Here is a 26,168-nt window from a genome sequence, read left to right on the forward strand (position 1 = left end):
GCAAACACCGACTTCTGACGCTGGGCTTTAGTACGTGGCACATCTCCAAGGTGCATCACCTTGACATTACCCAGCACCATGGCACGATTTTTTGCATCTACTGCCTCACTGAGGTAAATCTACAGTGTTGTGGTATCAGCGCAAGGGACTTGTGCATCAGCAACCTGCATGTTTTGCGTGGATGCTTCATCAGATCTGTATTTGTTGTGTTACATGAAGATTGTGACAGTGGGACACTCCATTGCCTGTCCTAGGTGGCTAAGTATATGTAAGGCGTGTGAGTGACAGGCTGTGCTGGTAGTTAGAGTCAGGTTTGCAACTGGGCGTCCCTCGTGATGTGGCTGTTCCCCCATAGGGCATGCTGCCATCACAGTGGTTGAGAGTTCCTGCTGAAGATATCTGTTCTTGTTTTCCTGGTGTTGGTATTTGCAGTGGTCACAGGAGGGCCTTGTGCTGCCTACACCAGGGCCCAGTGTCAGCTATGTTGTCAGTACTTTCACACTCCCTGTACATTGGGCATGAGGCATTGGTGTGTACCTGGGGCATATGGGATGAGTGCAATTGTGCATGGATGTACACAGTATTGTTGATGGGGATAGCAATTTTTAAGATTTTTCACAATCCCCGTGCTCCCTCCTACACTCCCACTTGCATCCTTATCAGTCTCCCCCTTGCAGCCTTCAGGCCCTGCCCCTTGCAACCACCCCTATACTGTTGGCCACTGCTGTAAGTCATATCCACCCACCCCCATACTGTTGGCCACTGCTGTAAGTCATATCCACCCACCCCCATACTGTTGGCCACTGCTGGGAGTCATATCCACCCACCCCTCCTATGTCTGGGCACTTCTGGGAGTCCTCTGCACCCACCCCCATACTGTTGGGCACTGCTGGGAGTCATATCCTCCCACCCCTCTCATGTCTGGGCACTGCTGTGAGTCCTCTGCACCTACATCTCCTATGTCTGGGCACTGCTGGCTGGGAGTCATATCCACCCACCCCTCTCATGTCTGGGCACTGCTGGGAGTCATATCCACTCACCCCTCCTATGTCTGGGCACTGCTGGGAGTCCTATGCACCCACCCTCCTATGTCTGGGTGCTGCTGGGAGTCCTCTGCACCCACCCCTCTTATGTCTGGGCACTGCTGGGAGTCATATCCACCCACACCTCTCATGTCTGGGCACTGCTGGGAGTCATATCCAGCCACCCCTCTCATGTCTGGGCACTGCAGAGAGTTCTCTGCACCCACACCTCCTATGTCTGCGCACTGCTGGGAATAATATCCAGCCACCCCTCCTATGTCCTCCTATGTCCTCTGCAGAGGACTCCTGCTGGGAGTCCTCTGCACCCACCCCTCCTATGTCTGGCCTCTGCTGGGAGTCATATCCAGCCACCCCTCCTATGTCTGGGCACTGCTGGGAGTCATATCCCACCCACACCTCCTATGTCTGGGCACTGCAGGGAGTCATATCCAGTCACCCCTCTCATGTCTGGGCACTGCTGGGAGTCCTCTGCACCCTCGCCTCCTATGTCTGGAACTGCTGGGAGTCATATCCAGCCACCCCTCCTATGTCTGGGCACTGCAGGGAGTCATATCCAGTCACCCCTCTCATGTCTGGGCACTGCTGGGAGTTCTCTGCACCCACACCTCCTATGTCTGGGCACTGCTGGGAGTCATATCCAGCCACCCCACCTATGTCTGGGCACTGCTGGGAGTCATATCCAGCCACCCCTCCTATTTCTGGGCACTGCTGGGAGTCATATCCAGCCTTCCCTCTCAATTCTGGGCACTGCTGGGAGTCCTCTGCACCCACCCCTCTTATGTCTGGCCTCTACTGGGAGTCATATCCACCCACCCCTCATATGTGTGGCCACTGCTGAGAGTCACCCCATGTTACATGAGTTGTTGGTATACTCACCAGGCTCCACGACTCCTTTAATTCCATGTACTCCCACCGGTGGTAGCAGGGCCATGACCTTTTCCTCCCAGGGATGGTACTGTACTGGTCTGCGGGGACTACCACCTCCAGTGTACTGGCTCTGGGCGTAGTCCTCGTCCATCTTGCGCTTCACCATCCTCCGCAGATCGTACCACCTGGCCTGGCAAACTGACCAGGTGCGCCTGATGGGTGCAACAGCATTGACCCTATTGACGATCCTCTCCCACAGGTGTGTTTTGTCAGCTATGCTGGTCTGTCTGACCAATGCACCAAACAGCTGTGGCTCAACTCTGATGACAAAATAAAATAGGTCCCACTAAAAAAGCCTTGTTTTTAAGAATAAAATTTGATCATTTTTAATCAATACCAATATTGTGTGCATTATAACTCAGTGCTCTTATGACGTTTTGTGTGCTATACATTATTTTTTGTGCTATATAATTGTTATTGCTTTGGATTTAAAGTGGGTTGTGGAATCGATTGTGACTAATAGAATACCAGTTTGTGTTCTAAGGTAGCTCTTTACCTCCCATAGTATTACTGTGGCAGGCAAGAGTAGTATATTAGTGATTTGCTATAAAAGCTTTTTTAGTGGGACCTATTTTATTTTGTTACTACTCACCCTGTCCCTGACCGGATATGAGGGTGTCTCCCTTGTGTGTTTTAAATATCAACTCTGATGACCTCATCTACAAGGATGTCCATCTCCTGGTTTGTGAACTTTGGATTCTTTGGTGCAGACATGTTGTGCGGTGATTGCGATTGGGGGGGTGATGGTGTGTATGGATGGGGGTGTGTGGGTCTGAGAGTGAAAGGGGTGTGTGGGTCTTAATATGATTGGCGGTATGTGTGAAGGTGGATGTGTGCAGTTGTTGGCGTGTTGTCAGTCTCTGTTGTAAAATGTGTATGTTGCAAAGGATGCTGGTTTGTGTGTGTGGGCTCTTTTTATTGGTCCATTTGTGGGTGTGGCTTATTTTGACTTTTTGGTCGGTGTGTTATATGGGGTGGGTCTGAGTTGGGCCTCTGTTTGGCAGTTTTTATCTGGACAGGACATTGTTTTGCAATGGTTAGTACTTATGACACATGTTTTGGAGTGTTGTGCGACTACTTTGCACCTTCCTTGTGCTGTTTTAGGGGTATGTGTGTGCTTTTTTGTGGAGGTTCGTTTCGTGATTTACTGTGTAGCTCTCTCTGACGCAACGTTTTTGCGGGGTACGCGTGCACTTGGTTAGGGGGTTCGTTTTGTGATTTACAGTGTAGCTCTCTCAAACGTGACGTTTTTGCGGGGTACGCGTGCGCTTGGTTGGGGGGGTTCGTTTCGTGATTTACTGTGTAGCTCTCTCAAACGCGACGTTTTTGCGGGGTACGCGTGTGCTTGGTTGTGGGGTGGTTCGTTTCGTGATTTACCATGTAGCTCTCTCAAACGCGACGTTTTTGCGGGGTACGCATGCGCATCGTTGTGGGGGGGTTCATTTTGTATTTGATAGTGCGGCTCGCTCATACGCGATGTTTTCCGTACAAATCTCAGTTCATACGCGTTGTTTTTTTCCCATACGTATGGCGTTCTGGGTACCCGGTCCGGATCGTACTTTGCGGGTCGTAGGGCATGTTTACAAATCGTACGGTTCAATTCCCGAGTCTGTATCGTACGGAGCTTCGCTCGTTTTTCATACGGTTCGGAGACATTCGGACGTATATTTCGGAAACGGATCGTACTACGCGATTCGGACGGTTTTGTACGATTCGTACGGAATCGGCTATGAATAGGATTCGTCGGACATTTTTTTCCCCTGAATCGGAATCGACCCCTAAGTGTATCTCGAAAGACTCAGTAGCTGTCAAACGGGAAAACCGTCAAGGTTTGCTGCAATGATGCTATCTGGTTAGTGATTAAACCAGCAAGATTAAATTCACTGGTCACGCTTTTCCTTTTGACAGTCAAATGTGATCATTGGTTAATTACTGTAAACCCCATGGTGTGACGTTACTTACTCAACTTTAATTCTGTGGCGTACCTAATCTCTGCAAATATATGTAAATTTGTTTACAGATGAATATATATTATTTTTATCTTATCCTGGAAAACTAGAAATATAACTCTGCCACAATCATTTTAATAGAGATGATATTGTTTTATTAACTGTATAAGAGTACGAATAAAATCACATTTGACCATCTAACAGTAACAGTAGATATGTATTGAAATCATTATCAAACGCCATAATACTTTTTGATCGTCTTAATGCACCCTGAGCACTTTTTGTTTTGGATGAGCATATATATGACTTCATGACCAAATCGTATTTATTTTTAAATTACTGAGCTACTGTATGAAACATTAAGAATTGACAAACTGATGTAATATATGCAGTAAAATACTTGAAATGAGGTACACAATGCAATGAGATTTCACACCAATAACAACAAAGTAAGTCCTGAGCTTCATAGATTTGGCACAGCAGAATACACTGGTTGTCATAGAACGATTTAGTTAGGAACACATGTTCTTCATTGCCTAATCAGTGGTCTCTTCTAATCAGCCCCAAACAATACTTGAAGAGATTTTGTAAATATTTTCATTACATTCCAAAACTTTAAAAACAATAATGACTATGATACACAATGATAGATGTTGTACACTTAAGGGTTTGGTGAATGTGTTACGAATACACTTTTAATTATAGCACAGACCTAGTAAAACAAGCTAGGTTGGTTACTAATGAGAATATTTTTCGTCCTGTAAACTATATTTTGAATGATGAAGGGACTCACAGATGTATTAAACTGCATATATCGGGAAGTGAACCAAGAGTGAAAAGTAATGAGAAATGGGGTGAGTGGTTCCAGAAATGCATACGGATCATCATTAATTTAATATCCAGATTCTATAAACATCATTTGGATTCGTTTGAAAACAATGGGTAAACCAAATGCCTGTTTGAGACATACCAGGAGTACAATATAATGAATAAGCACAACATTACTCTCAATGGCTATATCAACCAAAGTTCCTAAAGCAAAAAAACATTTGAACTTTACATTTGGCAAGTAGCCTCAGCTGTGCATCTTAGCTATTCAGATATGCGCCTTAGAGCACGGGTGCTTTAAGTTCTGAAGAAGATGACCATGCCAGATTTTCAGGATAACCACTGACTGTTTAGGTGATATCCATTTAGACTAATTATATGCAAATGTATCTTAAATCGATATCCTGAATGTATAGCTTGATACCAGCACTCTTGTGCCTACACTACACAACACTAGGCCATACCACAAATGCACCTTTGATGATTGAAGGTTCATGAACTTCCCTCTTAAAATACATTGTGATAATCTTCAGTGCCACAAAATTAATGCAAACACATTAATGAAATCCTTTTGACAGTACACTAACCTTTGTACAGTATAGAGCTAACAATTAATGTAGAATCTAAAAAATTTGAACAGAAAACAATTGTTTCTAAACTTTCCCAATCGCAGTCTGTCTAATGAAAACAAGCATTGGCAAGGCCAATAGGTCTCAGCAATACCCAAGCTATTGGCCTTGTTCTTAGCCAGCCCGCCCGGCAAAGTTCGGGTCTAGTTGCGGCCCCTCCAACTGACCTACACAGAAGAAAATAATGATAATTGTAGAAAGTCTGAATTTTCCTATTCTTTATAGAGTGGTTTCCTAACGAAAGGAGATGGATAGTGAATTCTCTAGTGTGTCAGCTGTAACTGAAACATGGGTGAGTGCATAAGCATGTGGCGGATTTGGATTGATGTTTGCTACGAACCCTTACATTGGGTTGGGATGCGAGTGGCGAATGTGTGTGGGAAGAATGGTTCTTAGCGTGTGTGTTATTTTTGCATTGCAAATGAATCTTGACCAGCTTCTAATATTTTCAGAGGAAGTTGGATTCTTTTTTTAAATGAAGGATGTTGAGCCGACGCCAAGACTTGAACCCGGTACCCCCATTCCAAAGTGATCTTGGTCTTTGAATGCTCAGCAAATGTGCAGAGATAAGCACATGATTTACAGCTTTCCATCCCTGTTTATGACGCTTGGAGCATGTAAACACACAAGCTCTCCTGATGAGGGCCCTTAAACAAAGAAAAACTATGTTCCTAAAATGGTCATTAAATGGGTGCAATAGATGGATAGTAGTAATTGGTCCATGTTCTCGGAGAGGGCTAAACACAGGAAGAGTCATGACGCATGCCATGGACAAAAAGGGAGAAAGAATAAGACAGCGATGCTAGAGCCAGCAAATGAGAAGACTATGGGCGGGTTGAAGCCCACGAAGTAGACACAGCATGTCTCTTCAAGACAGCACATGCGCTGTCTAGAGCTGAGACCTAAATAGACGAGGGCCTCATTTTGTGTTTGGTGGTAACTGAAAATCATCCAGTTTCGGGAGGAAACACTAAACACAACTGAATTTACTCAATTATAGTGAGTATATTGTGAATAAGGTTAGCTGGTGGGTTCCACAATGTATTTATAATTCTCTCCAGAAACTGGGAAATTTTCAGTAACCAAAACAGAACTGTCAGATTGCAAGCCAATTCATATTTAGCGAAATAGCACAGTATGCACAACATACTTCAGCTAGGAAACATTACTTTGCCTTCATTGTCTCACTTTCTGTTGATTCCAGGCAATGGACAGTTCTGGATGGGTGCAGCTTCTGTTTAACTACAATTTTCGGGCTTAATTGAACTTGGAGTTCACTACAGTATAAAAGGTATTTTAATGCTCATAACCAAGTTTTAAGAGCTGCCCCAGTCCAGGGTCTCTCCCAAGGGTGCTTTCCTATCATTTGTCAAATAACCACAGATATGAATTAAAAATCTAGATAAGAAGAAACACCTATATGCACATAGAATTCGCACTACACACTCTTCACGTTTGAGTACATAGAGAGATAAATATGTATCAAGAAGGTGGAAAATATGACAATTTCAATTACATTTCCTAGAGTAAGAAACTCTCAAGTTCTAAAAAAAAATTTATTCTACATATGCTACTATTTTTACCATGTTGTGATTTCTTTCATATGCAACTCGTTCAATTCATACTGCATATTTTAAATAAACCATTCAGCTCGAATATTTATACTGGTTCTTCAACCAGGAATAGTTACCTAATTTTATAAGATACCGAAAGGCAGATATCAATGTAAGTCCAAATAAGCCGTCAGCAGCAAGAAAGGAGGAGGAACTGGGGAATTAAGGAGATATAATACTGCGGGGCAAAGAAATGTTCTTGAAGTAGCTTTTTTTCCACCACTTAGAGTTTCTTAGTCTGCATCACAATATTCTGATAGTAGATTTTCTCTTGGAAATACACGTAAAAATGAACGCCTTCCATCAACAAATCCCAGAAGCGCACCAACTGGTAACCAGCTGTTAATATCCCTTGGTCAAGCTCATCACACACCAGGAATGGTTGTGTTTTAAATTAAATACAGGGTGCTTGTTTTTAGATATGACAAGCAATGCATGCATGGAGATTTCTATGCTGATGCCTGTAAATGAACAACGCGCTTTATTTAACCTACGCATTCGTGGATAGAAATCCAGAAATTAGGGACAGAAAAACAAGCGATATTGAAAGAAGACAAACAAATCAGGCTGCTGTTAAAAACAAACATCCAGACTCCTGGGCAACTGGGACGCATTAAAGCTTTACACCACCCATGGATATGTGTTCATTTAGTTGTAAAATCCAGCCTGGAAAACAGCTTAGCTTTTAAAAACACTGTTGTTCCCACATTTTGAAGAAATGAAATGCACATCGTACAAAAAATGCAAACTTTATCCCAACAACAAATCAAATTATAAAAGTTTTACAGAATACCCTGATATATTGCAAGATAAAACACAAAAAGATATCTTCTCCCCGAGAAAAAGGAAAGCACAACTTAAGTAACCTAACTGCGTCATACGACATAGTGTCAAAACAGTAAAGTTCCTTCATTTTGAAATGTGTGTATTGTTAAACTAACAAATGGATGCGCACTGGAGTGTGTTTGGTAAGCACCAGGGAAAGCAAGTGGACACATGCATGGATGCTGTTTCTGACATTGTTTTTTAAAACCTTCTTCCACTTGTCCCACATAAATGTTCTTAAGACTATGGTACCAAATGTCAAACTGCGCCTACCACTAAGAGACACTTTCCAGCCTGAGAGATACTGTGGTCTGCAGAGCCGTGCAGTAGTGCGTTTGGGGCACCTCTGGAAGTACATAGCATAGCAAGCCGTCTCACAATCTGCTAACAGAAATGCAGGAACGTACAGGATGGAGTGAAAAACAGGAAACGCACACCACAGTTCAAACACCCGAATGTTATCAACAAGTTAACAGCTGGCACATGGCTAGAAAATCTACTTGAAAAGGAGCCTGGTTCCTAAAAATAGTATTGCAAGATAAGCTGGTAAATATGTTCACATCCTTTCTACTAACGTCACAAATACAAAAAAGAGAGACGGATATACGAAGAACAGATCTAACCACACCCCACCCTTCCTCGTCACAATTATAATCTAGCATTCAGCGGAGTTTGAAAGATTTGATTGTAGATTCTGCTCCTGCTCTTCAGGACACCAAGACGACCCAGTCACTCTGCTGCCTTCCATACTGAAACACAAACAAGAAAACAGTTAAGCAGTCCACTGGTGCCTACAGACCTCCAGTGCTACTTCCCCGTTCCGACTCTAGATACAGATTTACTCCTCCCTCGACAAGTGTAAGGCCCCTATTTTGGCAGGCAGACCGACGTCAACCGGGGACCTGCAGTAATAGCCGCCACTGCCTCAGCAGGCTACTGTCTAGCATATTTAGAAAGCCCTGCCTGCCCAGGGGAGAGTTTGTACCATCAGAGGAGCCGGTGACAGCGGCTCCTCTGAAGGCCTTGAAAGTGAGTTTGTTTTTGTAAAACAAAAAAATGACCCTGACATGCTGAGATCGTATTTTCAAGGATGTTGGGGCTATTCTTTTTTTTTGGTTCTGCCAGGCTTTTTCCTGGAAGTTCTGAAGAGAAAAAATACACATCAGACCCTTCACTTTAAATTGAGCTGAAGGGCCGGAAAGTTTCCATGAGAATACAATAGATCCTGCCTAACAGTGGCTGACCTCCCATCAACTTAAATGCAACACAGACAAGACCGAAATACTATTCTTCACATATTCATTTTTCACATATTCAAGCAGGGCTCTCCAGCATGGAATAGGGATAACCTGCTCCTGATAGCGAGAGAGAGAGAGGCGGGGAGAGGCAGAGAGAGAGAGAAAGGGAGATGCTTGAGGGTGTTTCCATAGTCCAATTGCATCAAGCTAAAGTTATAGATTAATAATTATAGCCTTGGGGCAAAGGAATTAAGAAGCCCTATTTGCAGGCTTGACTGAAGCCACACCTGCATGATGAGCCTACAGTCAAACGCTATGCTGCAATTATTTGCTTCCATTAAAGGGAATGCCCAGTCCCTTTGATCAGGGAAGGAGTGGCCAGCACGTGGCACAACTTCAGCTCTGCTGTATTACTGCTTACATACGCATTAAGTAGGAACAGTCACACTCAGGTCACATGGAAGAAACCCAGAGTCTGTGAACCCAAACGTGTAAATATTTGAGTTTGCTTGTGCCATAAATGCACACACAAAGATTTCAAGATGTCTCCAATAAGGTCTATTGAGTATTTTGAGGCACTGCGAATAAAGTTTATTTTTTGTACAAACCCTTTAAAGCTCGAAAAGAAATGTGTCCATAAAAAAAGATCCACTGACATATTCAGCTGTATTAATTCTCTGTAAGGTTTGAATTTGGGAAGCAACTCAGTAAATGGTCGGAGCTAGATAGTGACATGCAGATGCATAACTAATCTTAGACTACGTCCCCGATGAGCCAAACCACTCCTTCAAATTATTAAATGAAGACCAGACACAAAGCAGCATGTCCTGGCTGTAGTCTGCCTTCATTTCATGGATATGCATTAATAATGGCTGCCAAGTGCAATACAGCACATAGACAGTGACATAAGGAAAAGATAAGACATATTAAAATTTCACCAAATGTCTCACCACTTTTAAAATTGCCTTTATATTAATTCAAAAAAACATCTTTACCTGAATATCAGTGAGCTCTTTTAGACACCGGGATGCTATCTTAGGTCCATTTTCCATGGTTGGGATACACAAATCCTGGAGAAAGAGGTAAAACAGTAATTAGAGGTGTACAAGGCTATTGTTTACTAAATATGTTTCGAGATCTCATCAAGTCAGTAGAAGGAGGTGGGAGACCATTGCATCAGGTTTCATGCGGGGCAAAAACAAACTGAAGGTCACATTGCCCAATCAAAGGTCATTAAGAACAGCTTTCCAGTGGCGACAAAAGAAGTGTCTTCTTTATGCACCCTAATATCATTGATGGACCAGATTTCAGATGGTCGTATCCATGTATTAAATGGATCTGATTGCTTGTGTCTCAGTGTAAGTGACGACCAGGAGCCTCCTGGAGAGGACTACATGCAGAGCCGAGGTATGGGTGATCCTCTTTTCACTTGTAGATGTATAGAACTCCTCCAACAGACGATAAAAGCCGGGCATTGACCCTCATCTCGATGCCAGTACCTTCTGCAAACTATTACACCCTTGTTGCAAAACCACAACATGTAAGCGAAACATCAGAATAAGACAGCCTCACTTCATGCAGTGTTATAAATCATGTCATTTTAGATGTCATGAGTGACGTTATCAATTATGTCATAAAACATGTCATGAGTGATGTAACATGTGAGGTAATAAGCAGTGCCTTAGAATTTAAAACGTGACATTTTCACTCAACTCTAACATCACTATTTAATGTAAAATGTGATTTTATTACCAGACCTAACTGTAATGTCACTTTAACCTGTTTTTATCAGTGAAATTTTTAGTTATTTTTGTAAAGTAACAATATAAAGAAATGTCAATTCAAATCAAGCATTTTTATTAAAAACCATTAACGTGTTTGAGATGTTCTTTAACACTATTCAGACCAAAAAATGCAGCCACAGACCCAACCACAAGGGGTCTCGACACTCCAGTTGAAGAGCATACAGCTACACTTCATAGTGCTTTAAAAAAATGGTAAGCTCTCTTGGGGTCATGGATTCAATGAACCAGGACACTCACAGTGTGTTTTTTTTAAACCTTCGTGGGGGGCTGCTGTTCTACTTACAGTCCCCCAAAAACATTTGTAAATTGTTAGCGGGATCCCTGCCACTCCTTGGGACAAAACGACAACTAACATATCGAAACAAGTTCATGCAGAGCATTATGGGGTGCTCCCGGGAGGGAGCAGTGAATATTAACGAGAAGCCTCACTGCTTCAATAGCAAAACACTGAAGCCACGACATTTTCATGTTTTAAACTTGGGAGTTCGACTCCTACCTATGGCACTGTCAGCCTATTATCTCTCATGGAAAAAGAAATGGTAGTGCAGGGAGCACACTCCCAAACTGCACGTATCTTTTTATTATATGGTTTATTTCATTTTTGAAAGTGGGTGCCCCTGTCCCACCCTCGGCACCCACAACATTCTTGAACATTGGGGGCTACGCCCTCTCCTGCCAGCCCCCATCCTGGGCAAAGAACAAGACAGTAATGTGTGGTATGTGGTCCTCAGGACACTGGCTCACATCTGGCCAAAAAGATGGTGTGCCCAGGGCCAGGAAATGTCTGTGGGAGGGAGGGAGTCGCAACCCCCCCATATTTAATTTCAAAAATCCCTTCACACTATGGGGGATAAGTCCCAGGGCCATTTACTGGATCGGGTGGGGGGGTTGCACGCCCCTCTGCCCTATATAATATACGTGTGCTGACCTACCGGGGTTTGATGTACCGCAAGAGGATTAAAATAGAAAAAGGCAGAAGTCGCTCTATATTTAAAAAAAAAATGACAGCCAATCTGTGGTAATAATAAAAACGTTTTTATCCTGGGGGGGAGGAGGGTGTCCTTTTGAGACCCCCCGCACCCCACCAACAAGTCCAAGAAGATTACAGTATCTGCACCCTGACCCCTTTATGTTTTTTAATAATTTTTTCAGGACACAGGACTTAGGGCTAGATGTAGGTAATTCTATTTTACCGACTCATAAATACCGAATTTTACCGATTCGGTATTTATGAATCGGTAAAATAGAAGGAGGGAGATGTAGGTAAATTCTGTATTTGAATTACCGAATCTGTAAAAATCGGTATTTACCGGTAAATACCGATTCGGTATTGCCCATTGATTCCTATGTGCCTTAAATCCCATAGGAATCAATGGGCAATACCGAATCGGTATTTACCGATTCGGTAAATACCGATTTCTGCAAGGGTGCAGGGGGTGTCACTTTGACACCCTCTAGCACCCCAAATACAGGCACGTCTTACATGTGGCACACATACATATATCTGTGTGTCACCTTGCACAGGTGTGCATGCACAGATGTGCATGCACACCTGTATTCGGTATTTTACCACCCAATAGGATTGGGTGGTAAAATACCGACTCTTAAGGGCCTGTGGCACTTTCTGAAGTGCCACCTACATGTCATTTACAGAATCGGTAAATTTACAGATTCGGTATTTTACCGATTCTGTATATTTACGGAATCTGTAAATTTACCGATTCTGTAAATGACATGCCCCCTACATGCCAATTCCTAAATACCGGTCGGTAACGGCCGAAATCGGCCGTTACCGACCGGTATTTTGGCTCCTACATCTGGCCCTTAGTCCCTGAGTACCAAAATGGCTGCTGCAACATATTTGCTGATGTTGACAGCAGCCAATAAGTCTTCATTTTTTGATCTGTCTGGGCAACGGATCCTCCACAGCCTGAAATATAAAGCGTTCAGAACCTTGATTTATCACTAACTACTGAAGTGCTTTACACTAAATCACAAAAAGAACGCTTTCATAGTGTTGATCTGGCTTTCTGCCAAATTTGGTGTATTCATTCAGCCATTTTTTTATGTATTGCTTTTCATTTTTTTTTAAATACTTGACATTCATTTTACTGAAAAGGGAATGTTTGAGATATTATGAATACTATTTGTGAATAAGATACCAACTGAATAAAGAATTTGTCCACAGAGCCACCAGACCTGGCGACTGCCAGTGGGTAATATAACAAATGGACTGCAGACAGACACTATGTATGTCTATGGACCCAGAGAGAGGTCACACTGTTTATACAGCCTGGAGCCACAGTGTTAAACCTGGCACCACTGGTGTGGGTGTCCCTTCCATTATTTGCTGTTGGCTCCCTGTGGTTTTGCTGGTTATAGCTGCTTTGGGCACTGTGCCACTGCTATTCAGTGTCACAGGGCAAGTGCTCCCTATGGTAAATTGATGTATGGATTAGTGACTCCATGATTGTCTGGTTTGGTTTACTTGTCAGACCCTGGTGCAGTGCACTGAGTGTGCCCAGGGCTTGTAAATCAAATGCTGCTGGTGGGCTTCCAGCATTGGTTGTGCCACCCACAGAAGAAGCCTGTAAAGTATGTCTCATGTCTGCCATCACAGAGCCTGTGTGCAGTTTGGTACTGCCATGTTGACTGGGCAAGTGCACCCACTTGCCAGTCCCTAAACCTTCCCTTTTCTGCATATGAGTCACCCCTATGATAGGCCCAAGTGCAGGACGCATTGTAGGTAAAAGGTAGGACATGCCCTGATGTGTGTGGCATGTCCTAATAGTGAATTACAGCCATTTTAGTTTTTCACTATAGCAAGGCTACCCGTTCCCCATGGGCCGGACTGGGCAGTTTGATTATAACATCTTATAATCCTAACTGACTCATGGAACTAGGAAGAAACTCAAGTTTAGTATGTCTAAACTCAGAATGATAAAATACATCTTTTAGTGAAGTTGGTTTTAACATTCTGTGTTCGAAAATACCACTTTTAGAAAGTAGGTATTTTCTTGACTAACTATCCAAGCCTGCCTCTGCTAGGTTGTGTATTCCTTGTCTGGAGTTTGAGTGACAGGGGCTGGGGGATTACAGGAGACAGGGTAAGACAGGGCTGAATAGACCGATCTGCATGTAGAGTACTGGGAGGGGCACACCTGGGACCTGAATAGGGCTGTGCCTGCCTTCCACAATGCTGGCTCCACCTCCTGTGGTGCGTCTGATGTCCCTGGCCTACACAGTCAAAGGAAAGAAGGGGACTGCACAGAACTGGTTTGAACTAGGCACAGGCACTCTCTGCCTTCAAAGAGAAAAGATTTTGGTGTATAAAAGAGGGGACTCAGACCCCAGAACTCTAGATCACTTTTGGGAAACAAGAAGAACCTTTGCTGCGTGGAACCAGAGAGAAACTGAAGGAGGAGACTATCCCAAAGCTTAGTGCTGTTTGAGGGGATTAGCCTGCAGTGGATGCCTGACTGCCAATGAAAAGAGAAAGGAACTTTGTGCTACTTTCATCAACTTGTAAAGGATCTCCAAGGGCTTGAAGACAGAGCTTGCCTCCTGCTGAAGTCTCAGGGATAACAGATGTCACCAACCAGTTCCCCTGAGTTCTTTTGAAGTGCCTGCTGTTGTGCTGGGCTTTCTGAGGGACTGCGTGTCGCAAGGAGCTGGAAGTGCGACTCACGAAGAAGGGTGATGCCGCCGCAGCCGTCGCATCACTGAAGAAGGGTGTCGCCACTGCTACATCACCTCGCAGAAGCGCCTTGTATCGCCGGAGAAGCGTGTCGCCGCTGCAGCAGCTGTCGTCGCATCACTGGATAAGGGTGTTGCTGCTGCCGCATTGCCGGAGCGCCTCTCATTACCGGAGAAGAGTGTCGCCGTCGCAGCAGACACCGTCGCATCTTTGGAGAAGCGTGTCGCAGGGCCTGTCGTGGCTCAGAAGATTCATTGAGTCGCCACACGGCCATCGGGCTTGCACGCATCAAGGAGAAGACACCATTTTGTTGCAGTGCACCCGATCTTCATCACATCACGGTATTGCGGGTCGCACCGCCATGGAAGCGCAGTAAGAAAGCAACGCATCACCTACCAATGCAGAGAAGAAAAGATGCATCACCGTCCCCTACGCAGCAGTAAGGAACCTACGCATCACCGTTCTTGCGTGTAAGGAACCGAAGCATCACCTTCCCTGCAACACTTTCGTTGTATAGCGTTACGCATCCAAAAGTACCTTGAGCTTAAGTGTTGCATCTGAAGAGAACTGAGCTTTTTCTACCATTTTTAAAGTACAGTATTGTGGAATTTTGTCGTTTGTGGTCTTGTGTTAAGGTTATATAAAAATACTTATTTTTATACTACAACTTGTGTGGTGTCCATCTGTAGTGTTGTCACTGGGTTACTGTATGTGTTCACAAATGCTTTACACACTGCCTCTGAGATAAGCCTGTCTGCTCGTGCCAAGCTACCAAGGGGGTGAACAGGGTTATTTTAGGAGTGTACCCCCTTACCCTGACTCCAAATCTAACACACAGGATGCAGGCTATATGAGCATGGTAAAATCTTAAGGGGTTCCTTGGACATACACACTGTTCTTGAAAACTGCAGTCTATACTTCATAAATGAAACTCAATTTTGTACATTGTACCATGACAATATTCTAACACCGCATTCAGTGTAATCGAGTATAGAAAGTATGTGTTCAATAAACACAGTTCAGAGGGTGCTGGAAGGGAACGTGCTGTGGATAGAACTTGTTTTTCTGCTGTTGTTGATGTATCTTGAGGTTTTACTGTTGATGTATTGTGGTTTTAAACTGACTGGTTACTGTGTTGTGGTGTAATATTTTGGTTTGCGGTGTTCATATGGGGAGTAAGCTTATTTTTGCCAATTTGTTTTCTTTTTCACTTGTGTTGTTTTTCTTCTGTTATGTTGTAAGACTATGTTGTATTGTTTTGTTGGTTTGTACTTCATTATGATATTGTGGTGTGGTGTTGCTGTGTTGTGACATTATGATGTGTGGTGTGCTATTCTGCTATCTTACTCTATTGTGTTGCCCGTCTTTTGTTGCGATGTTAGTCTAGTGTGTTTTTGTGTCATACTGTCCTGTGCAGTTGCGCTGATATTGAGCTGTTTCATTGTTGTGTAGTTGGGTTTATTGCAATGTTTTGTGTTGTGTTATTCTGTAGTATAGCTGTTACATTGGTCTTGATTTTGTTGTTTGGGTCTGTGTTAGTGTGTGATGCTCTAACTCTCATATACTCAAGAAAGACACTGTCTATGCCCCTAAAAAAAATTGTTCAAACCTACTGACTGAAGTGTGATTATGAGAGAGGATGAGTAATGGTTGATTACGTAACATGTGCCATTAAGAGACTCTAGTGACATCTTAAGCGACAAGGCCAAAGTAGCAGGTTCCAAATGAAGAGACAGGACCACAACACATGCATATGTTGAGGTGAATAGTATTGAATTTGTGAAGAGGAACTCAGCCTCAAATTCACTAGGCTGTGACAGGGTTAAACATGATGGGAGATCTCTGTGATCAGACAGGAAAGGCATTGCCAATTAAATCAACCCCACTGTGGTTATCTTACCTCATCTTTGTATAGAATTTTAGAAACTGGACACACCACACAGGCTGTTCCCGAGCCAAACATTTCTTTCACACGTTTTTCCTTCAAAGCAGTTAGCAGATCACTCATTGTAAGATAGCGCTCTGACACTTTAAATTCACCCTGCACAAAAAAGAGAGGAAAAGTGTAAGACTGGTTGTACCACAGTCTTTCTGCAGTTTTGTACAGATGGATCTTGGTTCCTAGAAGATCCAGTTTACAAACATTTATGTAAGAGAGAGAGAGACAACAAGAAGTTTACATGGAGCAGATTGATGGCTTAGAGGAGGCAATAAGTTTCAGGTGCACACATTTTGCGTTTATCATATTATGTGCTGACTGCAGTAGGGTAGATAAGGGTGAAGCATTTACCACACCCAGTAATTTCCATTACCAAAACTGAGTTATTTATCAGGTGTAGTACATAAATCTTATTACAATTGTTTCACTTGGACATTAAACTTAGCACAGAGAATCAGAGTTTACAGCACCAAATTTCACATGCTTTGCCCTTTTTTCCAGGTCTTTTCCGCAACAAATTTCAGCAGGTTAGATTTTTTGAAATCTGTCTGGGAAAACAGAGGGTTTGCAATAACTATTGCACAGCTCGACATTCAGATCCTTGTGCAAACCTCAATCTCTCTAGTGGCAAGGGTAGCTACTTCATCCCGATTGCAATTTCAGGGTTTCAATCATCAGAAATATTTCTTGTCATCCGATGTATTCCTTATTCAAAATGTAAAGTTTCAACTAGTTTCTTGATTTCTTTCAGATGGAAGATGTCAACCTTTTCTCTTAAAGAAGGAGGGCTCTGGCAGGGTCTGAGTTACTTTTCCATGCTATGACAAAGGAGTGTAATTATCGGTGAAATAAATCTACAAAGTTATTTATTCTTCTTTTTTTTTTTTAAATGATTTTTATTGTTTTTTTACTGCAATAGTTAGCACCCATCCCCCCACCCACCAACGGTCAGACAGGTACACATGTACACATAGCATTTTGTCTTTTTCTCAAAGCAAAACTGCAAATGTATTTTAAGGCATCATACATTTAAAGGCAACATGTGAGGCCAGAGCATCTTTAAATAATTTAACAGAAAGAGAAAAAAACAAAAAAAAAGTAGAACCACTAAATATAATTAAACATGCAATCGCTAGAGACGTCAAGACTGAGCTATACTCTGGGCAGAGCCCTGAGCCAACCTCCATTGTATCGAAGGTGACCAAATGTTTAGACCCCTTGACTGCCGTTGATTAGCCTTTCGTTTATAAATTGCAACCTCCAGGTTAGAGATAGCTAAGAGCCTAGCTAACCATTGTTGGAAGGATGGTGCCATCGGGTCTAGCCACGCAGAGGCAATGCATAAACGTAAAACCGCCATTGCAATAAATATTAACTCATGGCCATTGCCCGAGTGATCCGCATCGGCGGCCCCTAGCTGAATGACTTCACTAGATAGAAATATATTTCTTTGTATTTCAGTGGTCAGAAATGACTCTATGTCTTGTATTAGTTTTGTTAACCCATTACACAAGGCAAAGATATGAACCGAGTCAGCTTTAAAGGCATTGAATCTAGGACAGCATGTTCCCTTACCATTACCCCAATTGGCAATTTTGTCTGGCGTGTAACAAAGAAAAAAGCAGGTTTTATAAAACTGGGTCTGTAATTTGGTAGACATGAGGATAGATTGAGAGAGAGAGAGTAGGCATGTTTAAATCCCTCAACGGATATATCTATTGTATCCTGCCATTTCTGGGAAGTTTTCTCTGGGTCATCAGGAAGCATTGCTACCAGGGAGGAGTAAACTTCTCCAATAGTGTAGGCCCTTGAATGAATGATTAACTCAATAAAATACGTTTTTACACTACAATCTTTCCCACCTAATTACGTGTACAAAAATTCCTTATTTGTAAGTATTTAAAAAAGTCTCGCCAATCTAGGTGAAACTCTGCTTTTAGCATTTCGAAAGATTTAATCCCAGCTGGGGTAAAAAAGCAACCTAATTGTGATAATCCGACCCTACTCCATTTAAGCAGGCAGGGGTCTTTGAAGATGACTCCTGGAAGTAAGGGATTGTCTACTAGGGGTGTGTAGTATGAAAATTGACCTAGGTTCAGCATCTTCCTCACCGCCTTCCATACTTTAAACCCGCTGTATAAAGTCTTAAATGTAACAGTTTATGGTAGCTATCATGGGTATGTCTCCAGAGATAACCTCTACGTCTGCTACCAAGCAGTAATTGGAATATTGTTGGTGAATTGCCCCCCACCAGGTGCTCATTCCCCGGGTTTTGTATGAGCTCACTGCTGTAAAGTACTACCGACGCCCAATAATACATTCTTAAGTTGGGGAGAGCTAAGCCCCCTCTATCTTTGGGGAGGGTAAGGAATTTGTAAGCGCGCCTGGGTTGCGCATAAGCTCAAACAAAGCTAGCAAACGTACGTTCTATTGCCTTCAGCCAATGGTTAGTAAATTCTAAACAGATTGATCTAAATAAGTACAAGATCTTTGGAAAGTACATCATTTTGACAGCGTTCACCCTGCCAATGATGGATAGATGGAGATTGTCAAGGCGGCGTAGGTCTTTCTGGATTGCGCCTAGCATTGGTTTTATGTTTATGTCCACCAAATTTTCCAAGTTGGAGCAGATGGCCACCCCCAAGTAAGTAGCTGAGTCCACCCCCGAGGATCATTCATCCTGCTTGTTATGTTTAAAATAATTTGCGTCTTCCCTTGGTAAAAAGCATACCCAGAAACTAACCCAAATTAGCTTCCTCCTCAATATAGGGCATAGCAGTGCTAGAGTCCACGGTGGCAATGGCTACGTCATCAGCGTATGCCAGAGTTTTAGTTGGATAATTTTGAAGCAGAATTGGTGGTATATTCTCATTTCTCTAAAGTCTTCGAATAAAGGGGTCAATATATATGGTGAATAGGAGTGGTGAACAAGGACACCCCTGTCGAGTTCCGTAGGATATTGCGAATTCCTTGGTGAGGCTTCCATTCACAGATACCACTGCTCTAGGATTAATATATAATTTATGTACTGCTTTAATAAAGCACTCCTCAAACCCGACCTTAGCCATGGTAGCCCATAAAAATGGCCAGGAGACCCTATCGAACGCCTTCTCAGCGTCTGGAAGAATTAGTGCCATAGGGTCTCCTGCCACCTCTGAACCATCGAATGAGGTAATCACTCTGTGTATATGATTGATGATAGATTTGCCCGGGACAAAGCCGTGTTGACATCGCATAATCACCTTATGCACAATGGGGCAACCCTGTTTGCCAGCAACTTGGAATATATTTTTGAGTCCGCATTGATGAGCGTGATAGGGCGGCACGATCCTAGCTGTTCCAGGGGTTTATTCTTTTTAGGGAATATTATTATTTTTGCTCTGGACCAGGAACTAGGAGGTTGGCCCCCTTCAGAAATATGAATAAATAGTTCTAATATAATATCCTTGATTTGGTCTAAAAAAAAAAAATAGAACTCAGAAGGAATACTGTCCAAGCCGGTGGCCTTCCCTTTCGGGAGATTTTGAATAATAGTTACAAGTTCTTCCACATTGGGAGATTGTCCCAGCAAGTACTGGCCTGCTTCATCTAGTTTGTCATAGTCACCACTCTCTAGGTATTTTTCTACCTCCGTTATAGCCCCTCGTCCTTCCTCCGTATACAAAGTCCGGTAAAATCTGCAAAAGGCTTCTCTAATAAGCTCTGGGTCAGATAAAGAACCTTCCACAGAATCGTATATTTAATGAATCAGATTAGAGGTGGCTTGTTGACGCATGCGCACGGCTAGCTGATGTCCCACTACTTTATTAACTTCGTAAACCAACTCTTTCCTGGCAGCAGCTTTCCTCATGGCTTTCTCTGTAAAAATATTGGTAATAGCTGCCTTGGTAATTGCAGTCTGAATTTGTATTTTGGAGATTTCGTCAGCCCAATTGGCCCGCCTAGTAACTCTTGATAGTTCTTCTTCTGCCTGCCGAAGACTATCTTGCAGGCCACCCGTTGTCTCCCTCTCAACCTTGTTGGCTCTCCTAGAATACTGTATGGTCTCACCACGAATCCCAGCTTTCAGGGTATCCCAAACTATATCGATCGGAGCGCTGCCGGAGTTATAAACTAAGAAGTTGGGGATCCATTCTTTCATATAGGCCCTGTATTTATCATCCTCTAGAAGGATTTTTTCAAAGGTCCAAGAAATGGACTCAGTTTTGGCCGGCATTACATTTAATGAGCAAACTAGGGGTTTATGATCGGAGAGTATACAGGGCAGCTTCTCCGTTTGACATTTGGTCTTAAGGGAGTTAGACATAACACAAAATCTATTCTAGCGTGGGAAGAGTGTGGGTTGGAGAAAAAAGTATACCCTGTATCATTGGGATTAGATATCTACCAGCCATCAACCAATCCATGTGTGAGGCATAGATTTTTTAAGGATTTGAATACTTGCGGCTTACGGCCTCTGTATACCCATTCATCTTTGATCGACCAATTAGTAGGAAGATTAATATTAAAATCCCCGCACACCAACATCGGTAAAGGCCTGTGTGTAAGTTCATTGGAGATTACATCAAAAACAGCCGGGTTGTCACTATTACTCCCATAGATCATACATAATGTACATTTTAAACCCTTGTCATACTGACATTCGGTAATAGCCCATCTCCCAAAATGGTCGGTTTTAGATCGAACAAAGATCAGTCTATTACCATTAGCTAAAATAACCATCCCCCTGAACCCAAGCCCCCTGTGAAGTTGCGCAAATAAGCCTATACCCAAGTGAGTTCATAAGTTGTCTCTGAGGCCCCTCTATGTGCGTTTTTTGGAGGCACACGATGTCTGCCCCCCAGGCCCGTAATCCTAATGCTACTATTTGCCTTTTTTAGGATTGTTTAGGCCACAGATGTTTATAGATAGTATTTTTAGTGCCCCCATGTGTTTAAAAGAGTTGAGACCAAAGCAAGGCCGAGCTTGAAGCCAAACCCCATGTTTCCAACGTTCTGCCTATAACGTTTGTGATGCCTAAGGTGAGTTTTGCTCTTTTTGTGATCTGTCCTTTCTGATCCCCCCTTCCTCCCATCCCCCCCACCCACCACCAATCTTGAAAGTTGCCTGCCCCGCGCTGGGACAGGGAACTGACGTCCATCATTCACTCCCCCATGAGCCTGCTGAGCCACCTCCCCTGCGCACCACCCTCACACAAAAAAACATTAGTGAGCCAGAAAAGGAGAAAAAATAGGAAGGGGAAAAATAAGAAGAGAACAAGCTACCAAAAAGAAGAAAAAAAAACCTTAGAGGAATCAATGCATCTATACATCTATATGGCTGTTCAAGACTATACTTTGCAAAATCTGAAAATTTATTTAAACATAGAGGACCAATAGTTGTTACTTATGTCCAGTGATTTCATCTAGGTAGCTTTTGGCCTGAACCTCTGAGATAAAGCTCCGAGTTGACCCCTGAAAGATAACTTTAAGCTTTGCAGGATTTTGAAGATACACTGTGGCCCCCAGTTTTTGAAAAGGATCAAACAGCTGTCTGAGCCTCCATCTGCGCTCCACCATGGTGTGCGCGAAGTCTGGTCGAGAAAAGAAAAATATACCTTCAAAAGAGCGTTTATTAGTGGGTCTGGCAAGGTCGTATAGGGCCTGGCGAAGCAGAAAGTTGCCAAAAAAAAGCAGCATAGCCCAAGGGTGTTGTTGTGAGGCCGGGCCCTTCTAGCTGGGAAAAAGAGGAAACCTGTGAGCTCTCTGGACCTCCTTATCCCAATCCCAGTCCTGGAGTTCTGGAAACGCTCCCTTAAGAAAAGTTGCCATAAATTTCCTCGGATCATTCTTTTCAATCCCTTCTGGAATCCCCAAAAAGTGGAGATTGTTCCGCCTCTGCCAATTTTCTTGCTCCTCGGCCTTTCACATTAAATCTTTAACCAAGCCCTCAGGTTCATCATGTTGAGTTTTGAGCAAGGTAATATCGTTTTCCAGTTGCTCGGTTCGCAGTTCCACCGAGGCCATGCGGTCAACAATTTTGGCGCACGTCTTCCCCACCTTGCACACAGCCCCTTGTAGTTTCTTTGCTGCCAGTCGCTATCGCCAGCTATCTGCCTTTGCTTCTGCTTGGAAACTCCTGATGGATTGTAGAATACCTGCTAGCGCTGGTTCGTTGTTTTGCCCGCTCCCATTGCACACATTAGGACCGTCTGCCACGGTCTGGGAGCCCCCAGAGATTGCAGCAGGTTTAAAGGATGACAAGAGTGATGTGTCCTCATACTACCACTTTAGGTCTGTATTATCATCTTTGTCGGAAGTGTCCCAGTCATTGCCATGCGGTTCCTTGTTCCCCTTTGATTTAAGCAGCTGTTTCTTTTTTGAGAGGCGCTTATGCTTCATAGGATCCGTATTGGAGCTGCTATACCATTTGGCGCCTTCCTCCCCGCTAGAGATAGAAATACTTATGTCTGAGAGTTCCGAATCCTCGGTGAGGGAATAAAATTTGTCCTGGCAGTCCGACGTTTTGAGCTTATACTCCTGCAGAGGAAGATTACTGGTATGCAGAAGAGGGGGGGAGACGACCTTGGAGGCACCCTCAGGATAGAATCATGATGGCTTTCTTTGCAAGGAGCAGAGCTGGGGTTCCCAAGGTGCTGTGTCATGCTACCCTCAGGGAGAGCAGAGAGTGCAGTGGCTGTTGTAGTAGCTTTTGTAAATACAGCAGATCGGGTTTCATCATCTGCATCTTCTGCATCTGCATCAGTAACAACAGCAGCAACATCAATAGAGGTAGGGCCCTTGTCATCCCTTGATATGGCCCCAAAGCTTGTAGTTATGAGTGGTTGTTGTTTCCCAGTTACACGTGCGGGGCCTTTTTTAATTGTGGCAGAATTTTGGGAGTCCAGTTCATTTGGCATTTTCTCTGGGGATCCTGCTTTTTCCCCCTTCTCCCCCGTCCCCCCACCCCCTGTTTTGGCCTTGCTGCCTGGAATCTCTGGTTTCTTCTGCCGGGTGGTGACTGGGAGAGAAATCCCTGCTACGGGTGTGCTCTTGGTTTGCCCCCCACGCGCCCCCTTTCCTGTCATGCTTACTTGTGAGTTATGTTCTACGCAGGGATGCCACCGGGAAGGGCAGCACGGCAAGGGGTCTCTCCAGCCAAGGGAATCCGTCTGAGGCAGATGGCTCGTGCGGAAACAGCAGTGTGCGCAGCCTACAGCAGCGCTGTGGAAGTGAAGCTGAGGAAGGATGGATGAGGCTGCGCGCAGCCCCGCACAGATCCACGAAAACAGATTCCGTTCCTAGCGGCGATGCAGCTGGTTAATCTGCAGGCTGCAGGTAAAAACGAAGGGTACGTCCCGAGGGGGGCGTTTCAGGTGTTTTGGGACCATTCCTCGCTGTCCTCTTGCTCGGCACTTGGCTACCGAGGTAGCGCGGTTACTCCGTCGGGTTTCTTAGTGCAGAGCTACTGGTTCAGGATCAGCAAACTCAGTGCGCGGGGAGATGCTCAGCAGAGCGACTCATCGGCGGTGTCAGTCAGCCGCCATCTTCCTTCCCCGATGTCATATAGAAAGTTATTTACTTCTAGGCTGTTTTTGTACACTCTTTTGAGTAATTCAGGTTAAAGATGGGCTCCGACAGTAGGCAGGACATGGGGAGTTGAGGGACTTAACTTGTCTCGTTCAAGGTAAACTTCCCTTTCCTGTTAATTCACCTTTTTCCTGGTCAGTCCTCTTTCAGGGGGTTACGGTCCTCCGTCTGAAGCGAATATGCTACTTACCAGTATGCATCTGTTCTTGGCATGTAGGGCTGCTGACATTCATATCTATAGCATAGATCGCAGCCTAGTGTTGGGTCCGGATGATTGCACATTGTTGTCCTGGAAGAGTCTTCGAAGTATCACGAGATAGGTGGCTCTTCCCCTGGACTACAGTGCGCATGGGCATCGACTCCATCCCCAGATTGTTTTCAGCCATTGTGGCGAAGATGGAGTGTAACAGCGTGAGTGATGACCATGCTAAGAGTAAGTGTAAGTGCTGCAGCCGCTACAGGCACCGGGGAGGAGGGAGGCGTTATGAATGTCAGCAGCCCTACATGCCAAGAACAGATGCATACTGGTAAGTAGCATATTCGGTTCGAGGCATATGGGCTGCTGAATTCATAGCTATAGCATAGAATATATAGCAGTCCCTCCATTAGCGGCGGCCGCCTGTGCCAGCTGCAGCAGTTTGAAAAAGTGTTTTTAGAACAGCCTGCCCTATAGCTGCTTGCTGTTTGGAGTGCACATCTACACAGTAGTGTTTTGTAAATGTGTGTGGGGTAGACCATGTGGCTGCTCTACAAATGTCTTCTAAAGGGATATTTCCAAGGAAAGCCATGGAGGCCCCCAACTTGCGGGTGGAGTGGGCTCTTGGAGGGATGGTTAAAGTGCGCTTAGCTTTTTGATAGCAAATCTGAATACACTTAACGATCCACCTGGCTATCTCTGCTTTGGAAATGGGGCTGCCTTTGTGTTGTGCGGAAAAGGCAACAAAGAGTTGTTTCGTCTTCCTAAAATCTTTGGTCCTATCAATGTAATACATCAAAGCTCTTTTGACCTCAAGAGTGTGGAGCATTCTTTCTGCCACTGTCTCAGGATTTTGGAAGAACACAGGCAGGTCAATAGTCTGATTGATATGGAACTGTGAAACCACATTTGGAAGAAATTTAGGGTTAGTGCGCAGCACCACCCGGTTGTAGTGAATTTGTATGAATGGCTCTTGTACAGTCAGTGCCTGGAGTTCACTAACACTACGCAGTGACGTAATGGCTATGAGGAAAGCCACTTTCCATGTTAAGAACTGAATCTCGCAGGAATGTAGAGGCTCAAAAGGTGGACCCATTAGTCGGGTGAGGACCACATGAAGATTTCATTCAGGAGCTGGTGGGGTCCTGGGAGGAATGACTCGTTTCAGTCCTTCCAGAAAGGCTTTAATGGCAGGCACTCTGAAAAGGGAGAGATGCTGCCTGTTTTGGAGAGAAGCCGCTATGGCGGATAAATGTATTCGAATGGAAGCATATGCTAGATTGCATTTGTAAAGATGTAACAGATAGCAATAGATGTTGTACGTGGATGCGTCAAGCGGGTCAATGTTGTGGTCTACGCAATAAATGACAAACCGCTTCCCTTTTGCCGCATAGCATGCTCTGGTGGTGGGCTTTCTTGCCTCCCGTATGATATCCATGCAGTCTGGAGGCAAGTTGAGGTGGCCAAACTCTAAGACCTCAGGAGCCAGATCGCCAGGTTGAGCTGTTGCGGATCTGGGTGCTGAATGTCGCCATGGCTCTGCGTCAAAAGTCTGGGTGTGAGGTGCAGCCTTTGATGCGGTACCACGGAAAGTTCTAGAAACGTGGTGTACCATGGTTAGCGTGCCCACGTTGGAGCAACCAGGATGAGCGTCATCGAGTGTTGCTTTAGCTTTCGTGCCACCAGCGGTATTAGAGGTGCTGGGGGAAAAGCGTACGCAAATTTGCCTGACCAGTTCATCCATATCGCATTGCCCTGCGACTGTGGGCGCGAGAACCTGGCGGCAAAGCTTTGGCATTTGGCGTTTTCCCTTGTGGCGAAGAGGTCTATCTCTGGATGACCCCACTGCTGGAAGTACGGGTGGAGCACTGATGGATGTAGCTCCCACTCGTGCATTTGGTGGATGTACCT

The 26,168-nt window shown here is 44.2% G+C and overlaps 1 protein-coding gene across 2 annotated transcripts in view; it reads right to left on the reverse strand.

Moving 5' to 3' along the window:
- Positions 1-4,051: 4,051 nt before the first annotated feature.
- BCAT1 (branched chain amino acid transaminase 1) overlaps positions 4,052-26,168 on the reverse strand; it is a 392,482-nt gene continuing 370,365 nt past the window's right edge. For both annotated transcript variants that reach the window (XM_078674099.1, XM_078674098.1), the window contains exons 9-11: positions 16,455-16,595; positions 10,048-10,122; positions 4,052-8,563 (exon numbers count right to left, since the gene is read on the reverse strand). In XM_078674099.1, the coding sequence (XP_078530225.1) occupies positions 8,522-8,563; positions 10,048-10,122; positions 16,455-16,595 (258 nt within the window). In that variant the 3' untranslated portion in view covers positions 4,052-8,521. The remainder of the gene's footprint in view (positions 8,564-10,047; positions 10,123-16,454; positions 16,596-26,168) is intronic.

Source organism: Lissotriton helveticus, chromosome 1_1 (genome assembly GCF_964261635.1).
Source record: "Lissotriton helveticus chromosome 1_1, aLisHel1.1, whole genome shotgun sequence".
NCBI lineage: Eukaryota > Metazoa > Chordata > Amphibia > Caudata > Salamandridae > Lissotriton > Lissotriton helveticus.